Raw genomic sequence first — 11,323 nt, forward strand, 5'->3', positions numbered from 1 at the left:
ATTTGACGTTTCTCGATAGAATTTTTGGCTTAGCCAGTGTCTCAACAAATATTAAACTTAAGCATCGAGCCTTAAAAGAACCAATAGGATCCCCTTCATATCCTTTTGGTGAGGATCATGGAGATCCGTAAATCGCGTCTGTTTATCGTACATTGTGCAGTCAATTTTTGTCAGTACTGTTGTATTTAATTTTAAATAAGAATATTTAAAATGATTTCTAACCGTACGATGTACAATGAACGAATATGATTCACAAATCCTTAAAATTCTCGCAAAGATGATCCGACGAGGATCCGGATTCTTAAAAGAAAGCCTCACCTAACAAAGATCAAAACTTCGATTTGTCAAAATAGTTAGGCGCCTCAAAAACTATGGGTCATTGTCCTTAAAAAGGGTCAAATACACGAGCTTAACCAAGTCAAATCAAAATTTGCACGTATATTTCCTCATTGTCCATAGAAGTCATTGCCTTTAAGCTTTTGAATTAACAAAATAATATTCCAGTAAAATAAATAAATTAAATCCATCGTCAAGCGTTATGTTACAATGGGACTAGGTATTTTGAATTTAAAAAATAAAGAGAAATACTTGTAAAATTACGAATTCACCCTTTCATGCCGCGAACCATCCAACATTTCCGCGGAACTAGAATCCAACGGCGATTCTTCCTTCCTCCGACTTCCCATTCTGAAAAGACCGTACAATTTCTTAAACTCCCTCACCGTGTGAACACTCTCCCGGCAAAAAACGCCGCCGGGTTCGCCCGACTCGTCGACCGACCGACCCGACGAACTATTCGTCAACGCCTGCGCGGCTTTGTTCGCGCCCTTCTTACTATCCACATTCGTCTGCAACGCCGAGATAACCGACTTCAAAGCCCGACTCGGCGAGCTCCGATTCGAAATCATAAGCTCGCCGATCTCCGCCGGGCTCAGACTCGCGCCGCCGTGGAAAATCTCCTCCACCTGCTGGAACAGCTTGTGTTCCTTGAGCCCGAGGTAAGTGCTGGCCAAGCTCTTGAAAGCGGAAAAATCGCAGAGCGGAAAATGGATGTGGACGTCGATCCGCCCCGGCCTCAGAACCAACTGGTCCACCTGATCCTTACCGTTCATCGTGAAAACCAACACGCGCTCCTCGCCGCACGATGATACGATCCCATCCATGAAATTCAACAGACCGGACAAGCTCACAGCCGTCGATTTCTCCGTCAAGAAACGGTCCAGATCCTCCACCACGATCAGCGACTTCGGCGTCGTTTGGAGGAGAAGCATTTTCAGATCGGAGTCGTCGGCGACTTTGGACATGTCGACGTCGTACACGTCGTAGCTCAAGAACCTCGCCATGGCGGCGACGAAGCTGGTTTTTCCGGTGCCGGAGGGGCCGTAGAGCAAAAAGCTCCGCTTCCAAACGCGGCCTAGTCGGTGATAATACTGCTTCGATTTCGAGAAATTCTCGAGATCGGACCGGATTTTATTCTTCAGCTCAGCGTCCATCACGACGGTGTCGAAGGTGGCGGGGTGCGTGAACGGAACCGATCGCCACCGTTCGTTTTCGCTGGAGAGGTTCATGTAGAGCTTGATCTCTCTGTTCCGCTGCTCGATTTCGTCGGCGACGGTGAGGATGTGCTGGAAGTACTGGCGGAACACACGGCGCTTGTCGGACCGGTTGATTTTCAAGACGAAGGAGCGGATTCCGTCTGACTGGGATTTCTCATTGGTCCAGGAGAGCTTGGCGCTGAGGAAGGTGTCGTGGACAGCGGAGTTGGCGGCGTCGTGCTGGAAGAAGATGTCGTTTGATTTGACGCCGGTGAAGAGGTTGGTGAAGTCGGAGTCCTCGATGGAAGGGAGGGAGTCGAGGTAGACGGAGATCTTCCGGTACAGCCGGTTCTCTTGGAAGTGCTCGTTGAATTGCGGGATTTTGTAGAATTGGTAGACTCTGAACCGGTCCGCCAAGGATTGCCCTAATTTTGTGAATTTGTGAACCAGAGATGTTTTGGACACGAACCGGAGAACCAGAACCAAAGAAATTGCAAAGAGCAAGAAATAGAAAAATGCCATGAATCCACCCATGATAAATGAACAGTTAGCCCAGCAAGCCCACCGCAATAATAATTGTACGCACAACCTGGTATCGGCCGAAGAACCTCCGACGCTTAAGTTAACTAATTACAAAGTGATTAAGCACATTAAAGGAGTTGTATCTAGATTTTGAGCTTCTAAACAAAGGTGAAGGTACTCCGCCTTCACGGGCACTCTCAAGGCGAGGTTGATGATGCGTGGTACTAACCGAAGAGTCTCCGCCACTCAAGTCAGCTGAATTCGAAGCTCAATTTTGGGTTGCTAAAATATGCTCCTAGTGCTATTAGGTTGAACTTAATTTGATGAAATCCAAGGAAGATATAGGGAGAGAGAAGTGGAGGTGAGGGGTGGAGATTGAAAATAATATTTGGAGGAGGAATGAGGGTTGGGGGAGAATTTAATGGGGTTTGGGTTGGGGAAATAATATATGGAGACGGCTTGAGCCGGCCAATCAATGTTGGGTCAAATCCAAAGAGCAACAATGGGCGTGTACGTAGAGAGAAATTGGGAAGAAATGTAGGTTGTACTGTTTGTATTTGGCTGTGAAACGATGACCGACGACTAAGGACTCATTCTCTCTAATATTTATTTATATGACTATTTTGAGGAGATTATTGAATAATATTGCATTTTAGAAGACTATTCACATGCGCCTCCATTTTATTCAATTTTATTGACCAACCAAGCCCTTGGTTTAATTACTACAGGCTGGTGAGTGGTTGGGGATGAAGTTTGAACTCGTATTTCACATGACACGTTTTAAGTTCAATTATTAACATCGGTGACGTAATTGGTTACTACTACATGACAGTGCAAATTAGGTATAGAAAGTGACGAAGTCTATTAGACTATGGGTTCGGGTGGTGGTTTTGTTAATGACCGAAGAAATGGTTAGAACACATTTAAAGCACATAATAATGCGTGTTTGGTTTGAAATATACTGCCATATTAACATCCGTTAGTAAGTATACTCTCATACGGTCGTCCATTAGACATAGGAAGTGTCTATTAAACTATCGGTCCAGTTGGTGCTACGAATAATTAAAACACATAATTTTTACGTGATTAATTTGAAATGCCGCTCGCCGATTGCAGATTAGGACTGGTGAAGAAATCTAATAAATTATTGGTTTTGTTGGTGGTGGTGGTGCCTAGCTAATAACCCAGGGCGCAGGGAGATCTGCTCGTAATAGTGTTCACTTTGCGCAGCACATACATGAAAAGGGGAAACCATCGGAAAAGAAAACACACACATTATTGCAAACTTAATTACTTTTCTAGAAGCAGCAGCCGCCGCATGCTGAGTTTGAACTGGACTTGGCCGCTGCAAATTCAGCAGCAGCTGCTGCTTACACCCAATCTCGACTGGATACGTGTTTGAGTTTTGATTTTTGAACAAGTGAACCGACTTTTCATGGCTTTCATTTTTTGTCATAGAGAAAGTTTCGAAAAATGCGTGTTTACGACTATCATGATGTTTTACAGTTTTAGTCTAAGAATATCTTGTCATTTGTAATAGTATAATATCAAACTGAAACATCACGATAACGGTAAATCTGTTTCGTGCTAGTTTTTCTCCCTCTCTTGCGTTGTTGGCAGTCTTATATGTCCCACAGTGAGCTTGTAGTCAAAGTGTGTGGTTTTGCTCACCAATTGCGACCTGGTTTTTCTTTAATCTTTCATTAATCTAGCTTCAAACAGGATGGTCATTTTCAACATGCAATATTAATTAATATTTCAGTTGTCAAACATATGGTGCTTACTTGAGTGAGGGGAAATGAGTAATGCAGTTACGCAATAATGCAAGTTGTTTATTTGGATTAATTGTGTCGAGATTTTAGAGTCGGATTAATGGTCTAATCTTAGTCATATTGATATTGTCTCAATTTAACTACTTATCACAAAATATATTAGTATGTTTAAGTATAAAATTATTTAATGTAAATTGTAATTTATTTTGTTAAGTTTCCGACGTAAGATTGCATTCTTCAACAAATTTAATTGGTCAAATTTCTGACATGAAATTACATTCTTCAACAAATTCTGCGTTGCAATAATTAAGAGAGCCAAAGGCACGTACTAATTTTGACAAAAAAAAAAGGCACCTACTAATGTCCACAAAACTAGTATTATTACAAGTTAATTGGAATCCGAAGGAAATTACCAAATTGTTGATTGTGACAGATTGAGATTGACTTTGGATTTCTTTTCGTGGAGTCCGCGCACTCAGCTATTTAGACCATTTAATTTCAATCTTACAATTCCATTAGTTTATTCTATTGGCCTATTTTATAAAAATTCAAAACCTTGAACGGCGTTGATCTTTTTCTCTCTTTTAAATGATCCAGATTATTTAATTTACGAACTCCAACACAAATATCCAAATGAATCTCATTCCGGCTCCGACGTATCCCTTTTCTGAAATTTGTGGCCGCAGTAATTTATTTTATTCCGCAGTATCCTTCGTCCATTCCCTGCAATAATTTTTCAGTATTTATAATGGACAGCTGTACAGTGCTGCCAATATTTGTTAACTCACTTGCAAATTGCAATGTTTCGTCTCTTGATGTCTTGAAAAGCTTGCTTTTATGAAAAGCACTCAAGTTTATAAGCTCTTTTGTTACAAGTGCTTTTATTAAAGCAATTCAGTTCATAACGCATATAAACGCGTAACAATTAAAATTTTAAGTGCCTCTAAAAATGTTTCAAATGAAATCAAAAACGTTTTTGGTGGTCAAAAACGACTAAAAGCGCTTCCACGAGTTGTTGTAGCTTTCTAGTGGAAAAAATGCGGTCCTTAGACCCTCAGGGTAATGATATGCCCCACTAAACTGAGTGGCTTTGACCCCATCTCCTAAAGCTCCCACCCAAAAATGAAAGCAACTGCTCTACTTCCAGCTATGTCCTGGACGATGGTCCTGGTCATTCTTCTACCTCATGCAACTTGCTCACCATGTGAATCATACATTGTTAATCACCACACCGGCCCACTAACACGAGTTTAGTAGTATATCTCATCATTTGTAATAGGGTTTGTCTGTTATATTGCTTTACTTAAATCGCGCCACTTTAGAATAGTATACCATTGTCGTGATTATAGGTACCCCCCATTTGTCACATAATGAACAGGATGCCCTATTAACTCAAGTAACTTGGGACATGCTCAAAGACCTCACACATCAAATGATGTCGCACAAAGTAGTATATCATTGATCTGTTTATGGGTCCCATAAGCATGAATTGTCAGGATCCGCATCCGCCCTAGCACACAACTAAACCTAGCATTTCCCTACGACAGTTGGTTTAGGGTTGAAGAAGGTACCCTTGCTGAACTGTTTAGTCTTGCACATTTAACTTGAGACAAGTTGCAACAAGAGCAAATAAAAACTTGGAAGGCAAACGTTAAATGTCAAACAAAATCACCCACTATAAACAACGTTTACAGAGTCAGAAAGGTTTATAACAGCCAATGGTTTGATTCCGAACGACGAATGTTTAACGATACAAAGCAGCTCCTTCATATCCAACAATCTGTCACTTGCTAAATCACAATATGATCTTAGGCACCATTCAAAACGATGGAACTACGTGAATACTTCGAATATATGTATTGTAAACCTAATACAAAATAATTGTACTACTGCCATGAGTCTAACGGTGTGGAGTTCAACATGTCACCGATAGGAGAAACACAAGGGTTTCGCCGGAGGTATACCCCGTGTGAATATATCACTCATCCCGTGATGTATAAGAGTTCTATATACACACGGGGATATACACCCTTGACACCCAAGAATTCCCCCACCTGTGGAGGCTTGTGGCTGGATTGGAGGTTGCGATTTCAAGGGTCCTGTGCATCAGGTTGAATATTCAAGATTTGGACCACGTGCCTCGTGAGCTCATGAATTGCAGCTTGAACTGGATAATCACCTGTCTCTCTGTTCCTTGACCACCCTGGTGATGATTGTGATGAGATCAAGCCAGTATAGTCATTTGCAGCAACCTTTGTATGTTTGGACGTTGCGAGAACATTTTCCAAATCTAACTGGGTTAATGGCCTTGGTGCCTGAAGAAAGAAGCATAGACCAACATTCTCAGTACAAACAAAACCTGCAAGCCTATTACTAGAGCTTAAACCACCAAGATAAACAATGGAAATGCCATATCTACTTACAGAAGATTTCTTTCCGTTCTTTTCTTCATTTAGTAGGTCTCTGATAGGAAAATAGGCTGCTTTCTTGCAAAGCTCAAGTAGATCCGAACCTGTGTAACCCTCAGACAAGACGGCTAAACGGTCATAATCAATATTGTCTTCAACTCTCTCGCCCTTCAAAATCACCTTTAGTATATCAGCCCTCTCTCTTTGATTGGGCATCCCAATCTCAAAGGCCTGAGGAAGACGACGAAGTATTGCTTCATCAAGTTCTGATGGACGATTAGTAGCAGCAAGAACCATAACTCGAGCATTCTCTGCATGAACAATATAAAATATCAAACCAAATGCCCTATCCAAGGAAAGAAAAAGAAAATTCCTATTTCGAGAGAAGGGGAACAAAAAAACACTTACGATCTGTAGTAAAGCCATCCCATAATGCCATGAACTCAGTTTTCATGTTTGTTAATGCCTCATGATCTGTATTTCGGCGCTGACCCAAGAAACTATCAACCTCATCAATAAATATGATAGCAGGCTGGAGTTTATAAGCCAAGCTAAATACAGCAGCAACTGCAGAAGAAAATATAAACATGGTAAGCACAGTAGATATGAAGACCACAAAAACTTCACAATCCTTGTAGAAACAAGCATAATTTGAACTCTTGAGGTAAAAGCAACAAATATGCATGAACTTTTCCTTGAAATAAATAGGGTCTAAGAAAGGATGGCTTCAAAGTAAGAGGTCAGTCGTCCCAATTAACAAGTTAGATCACAAAATAATTTCTTTTATACAGCCCATTTTGATTCCCAGTTGCATAAGTATAGAATTAGTTGGCTTACTTGACTTATTAGTTGAGATGGTAGGAAAAAGCGCTATAAAAGTCCTAACGACATGGTTATAGTTGTTCCATGGGTTTAGCTAGTTGAGTAAGTTGTGAGAAACACATAAAAGTATGGAAGCTACCAAATCAAAGCTCATATGAAGTTATCTTTCTTATTAAAAAAAAGGCCCATATTTCATCCAGCACACTCCGTTTCTGTACTTCACAACCATACAATACTAACAATGATATTCCAAAAATAAAGAAGTAAAAGATATTGTCTGAGAATCAAAGAAAATCTAAATGGTTCTACACATAAAATTGATATGGTAAGGACCGAGGACAACTTCTCAGTACATGAAGCTAATAAGATTGACCAGAATTAACAAATTAAAACACTGAACGGAATCTGAGATAAAGATACAGGTTATGAAACATGCAGAATCTAATTGAGAAGAGACAGTAGAAAATCATATACTCGAAAAGAGTCCGTTTTAACATGATCATCACTCACCGAGCTTTTGTGCATCACCAAACCATTTGCTCATCAGATTTGATATCCTGACATTGATGAAAACAGCTCCAGACTCCTTCGCAATAGCTTTGGCAAGCATAGTCTTTCCAGTACCTGGTGGTCCATACAGCAAGACACCTTTTTGTGGACCAAGAAGCTTCCCATGGGAAAACAAATTAGGCCTCTGTAGCGGAAGGATCACTAGTTCATACAAGGCGTCCTTTATATCATCCAGTCCTCCAATAGATCCAAATTCTACTTCAATGTGGTCGGGGTTTATTACATCGCAGGCTATAACATCCTGATAACGAATACTATATCAGCATTAATAAACTGAAACGTTCAAATCGACAAGTCAAGCAATCTAATGGTATCATTCCAATTTTATCGGATGTCCCCGAAGTGATTCAAAATAATTTTGCACTCACATACCAAGTATTAACAAAAATCAAATTGATTGCACCATAATGCATAAAGGAAAACAGCAAAAACCCCTGCATTTCAAGAAAACAGCACGAAAAATACCCTCTAAAACGCACATAAAAATGCATAAAGAATTCATCATCTTTCAAAGTACCACCTCAAAATTCACATATTACAAAAACCCATATCACTATTATCCAACATTTATTATTATTTCCAAAATTAAATTAAAAATCCACGAAATAGCAAGTTAAGAACAACCCAGAAGCCAGAAAAAAAGAAAAAAGAAAAAAAGGCCTCTTTACCTCATAAGAATTGGTGTTAATAAGAGGGCGGCCGAGTCGCTTGGAGATTTCCTTCTTGTGCTCCATCGCCTTCTTCGACGCCTCCCGGTTCGGGTCGAGATGCCGGAGCCCCGCGAACAAAACCAAGCAACTCAACGCCGCGCTCGCCGCGTACAGTATCAGTTCCTGCAGGAACTTGGTCTCCCTCTCCCCTGAACCTCCCATTTGAAAATTGCACACGAACTTGACTTAATTCCCAATTTCTAGTGCCCCTCTGCAATTATAGCAAATTAGGGCTTGGAGTTAAGAAGCAGGGGTTTGGATTGGAAGCAGACGCTGGGTTTTCAAGGGATAAGAGAGAGAAGGACGAAAAAGTGCCCTGCTTGGTAAACAAGCTGAGAATTTCGTTTGGGGCCGTTGGCTTTTCGAGAGAGTTTCAAGTCGGCCCGTTAGAGTTTGGGCTTGCCTTGTGGTGGTGTTGAATATGGTTTAGGCCATGGGCTTCCTTTGTGAGTGCGTTTGTTGCATCGGATTAGTTCAGCGATTAAGTTGGAGTTGCTTATAATAGATTAAGTTGGACTGACTTAGTGAAACGTTGGGTGCAACATCAGACTAAAAACCAAAATAATAACAAATTATAATATTATAATACTTAATACAAATCTATTAATATTTTATTGTTATGCAACATTTTTCTTTTTTCTAAAATACTCTCCACTCTCCCTAAAAACTTCTTCGCTTTTCTCTAGTGAAACCTAGCGAGGCCAAACAAATGCACCTTATATGTCTTACGGGTTGTGTAACATCCCACATCGCCCAAGGGAGTGGATCTTGTAAGCCTTATATGTATATTCTCATCTCTACCTAGCACGAGGCTTTTTGGGAGCTCACTGGCTTCGGGTTCTGTAGGAACTCTGAAGTTAAGCGAGTTCACGCGAGAGCAATCCCAAGATGGGTGACCCACTGGGGAGTTCTGCTCAAGTGAGTTTCCAGAAACAAAACTGTAAGGGCGTGGTCGGGGCCTAAAGCGTACAATATCATGCTACGGCGGAGTTGAGCCCCGGATGTGGTGGGGGCCCGGGCGGGGATGTGACAGGTTGGCCCATGGACTCTCCTAAACCCTAAACTATATTAATGCAGGACGAGGTGAATGTGAATTTGGGTGCATTGACTTGACTAACGGATATAAGCAATATTTCCGAACTCTTTTTTACTAAGTCAAATAAAACTAAGAAGATACTTAACATACAATACGGCATGTAGCTTAATTTGTTAAGAGCATTCACTCTTGCACCATCCAATTTCGATTCATACCTTCCCCTAATGTTGCTTACACATACAAAGATATCTCTTCAATTTTAGTATTGATTAAGAATTTGTTTGTGTATTTTTAGATATTTATGCGCAATTTGTAAATTCATAGGTAAAACTCATACCTAAATCAATATAGGTGGCAGTTGGCAGTTAGGTGTCACGCGTGAATCCTTTCGGCTCGAGATTATGGGCATAATATGGCGTCGATGATAATAATAACAAATCTTCCCTTACACTTTTCCGCACCAGAATAGTACTACATTTTTTTCCCTAAAGTAGTATTACATTCTTAAATCATTCTATTAGTTGACTAATGACATTACGCACTACAATTAGCTGTCCTAATCACATTAATAGATTAGTGGACAGCGCAATATATTTGTGGTATTTAATTTAATTACATAAAGTAATGGGTGGTGTTATATAAATAAAATTCATGAACTAAATTTGTGTATCAAATAATATGTACCACAAATTTAATACTATATAAATTTTCTTTCTATACTATATAAATTTTATACTATATAAATTTTCTTTCTAATTAGTAGCTAATTTATAACTTGAATTAAAATACAAATTTAATTAGTGCCAAATTTTATGCACCTAACATTATTAAAAAATAATTTGTATGTTATGAAAGTATTAATCCAACGAGAGTGACACGAAAATGCATTAGAGTTATGAAAATTTTCTTACATAATTTTACTTCAAAATTAGCATGAAAATATTCCCATTCTAACCATCCTCGTCCAATGAGAGATTTTTCAATGTGTATAGAATACGAAATGGTAAACCACATGTTATTATATAGGTGGTGTAAGTTGTCAATTAGTACTATGGTCTAATGGTATTCCTATTCACTTGTACGTGAGAGGGTTTATATTCAATTATCGCCAAATGTGGATTTGAACCACATTATTGTTATCTCATTAGTTATTGTGAGGTTTAGCACACTTCCCCACCTCTTAGTGTAGATAATATCGTTTGTCCAATAAACAAACAAAGTTGTTTAAAGTTTTTTTTTTTTAAGTGTCCCTCTCTTTGTATAATTACAGTTGATATCGCTCTGTGTTTCAGTCACATTAAAAAATTTATCTCATCCAAGGAGCTATACCTACTCGCGATTGGGTTTGACGGTCCTCTGCATCATGTGGTTACCTTAACAAAATGAGTCTGTCATAATTTGATATTAAATTTGTCGTATCGAAATTAAGATTTTTTTACTCATAACTAAGAATGAATAATATTAGACAAATCTGAATTGTATAGCCAAGTGCAATGTTTACATATTAAGGGCTCGTTTGAATGTGCTTTTAAAGTGATTGCAAACACTTTTAGAGAAAATATTTTTGGGTTTCAAAAGCACTTAAAGTGCTTTCTACAAGAAGCACCAGTTATAAGCTTCTTCCAGGAAGCACTTTAAGTGCTTTTCTAGAATTTACTTGTATCTTTACGAATGATTGATTCTAAAAACATTTTCACCAAAAACGTTTTCAGTTATTTCAAAAACATATATAAACAAGCTTTAAATTGTCTATAATTATCGATGTGATACTTTAGTTCGACTCATGTAAATAATAAGCTTGATACTTAATCGTGGCCGAATGATCATACCAAAAAAAATCATTTAATTTCTCTTTTTATTTATTTATTATTACTTTTTATGGTCTTTTTTTTTTTTTACTCAAAATATTTTTTAATTTGTAAGGACTACAAGAAAAGCTGAGTCTTTT

The 11,323-nt window shown here is 39.0% G+C and overlaps 2 protein-coding genes across 2 annotated transcripts; both read right to left on the bottom strand.

Moving 5' to 3' along the window:
* Positions 1 to 498: 498 nt before the first annotated feature.
* On the bottom strand, positions 499 to 2,709 carry LOC103439911 (AAA-ATPase At2g46620-like). Its single transcript, XM_008378552.4, has one exon. The coding sequence runs from the start codon at positions 2,067 to 2,069 to the stop codon at positions 597 to 599; it is 1,473 nt and encodes a 490-aa protein (XP_008376774.1). The 5' UTR covers positions 2,070 to 2,709; the 3' UTR covers positions 499 to 596.
* A 2,771-nt stretch (positions 2,710 to 5,480) lies between these two features.
* Positions 5,481 to 8,703, bottom strand: LOC103439910 (uncharacterized). Its single transcript, XM_008378550.4, has 5 exons — positions 8,298 to 8,703; positions 7,570 to 7,870; positions 6,646 to 6,804; positions 6,253 to 6,548; positions 5,481 to 6,144 (listed from the first exon to the last, which is right to left on the bottom strand). The coding sequence occupies exons 1-5, from the start codon at positions 8,499 to 8,501 to the stop codon at positions 5,920 to 5,922; spliced, it is 1,185 nt and encodes a 394-aa protein (XP_008376772.1). The 5' UTR covers positions 8,502 to 8,703; the 3' UTR covers positions 5,481 to 5,919.
* Positions 8,704 to 11,323: the final 2,620 nt, after the last annotated feature.

This window comes from Malus domestica, chromosome 07, assembly GCF_042453785.1.
Source record: "Malus domestica chromosome 07, GDT2T_hap1".
NCBI lineage: Eukaryota > Viridiplantae > Streptophyta > Magnoliopsida > Rosales > Rosaceae > Malus > Malus domestica.

Excerpts from the sequence above, each read along its gene's own strand:
- LOC103439911 (XM_008378552.4), bottom strand. The coding sequence starts at position 2,069 with ATGGGTGGATTCATGGCATTTTTCTATTTCTTGCTCTTTGCAATTTCT.
- LOC103439910 (XM_008378550.4), bottom strand. The coding sequence starts at position 8,501 with ATGGGAGGTTCAGGGGAGAGGGAGACCAAGTTCCTGCAGGAACTGATA. Across the intron at positions 7,871-8,297 it reads TTAACACCAATTCTTATGAG|GATGTTATAGCCTGCGATGT; the intron begins GTAAAGAGGCCT and ends ATTCGTTATCAG. Across the intron at positions 6,805-7,569 it reads TGGTGATGCACAAAAGCTCG|TTGCTGCTGTATTTAGCTTG; the intron begins GTGAGTGATGAT and ends TTTCTTCTGCAG.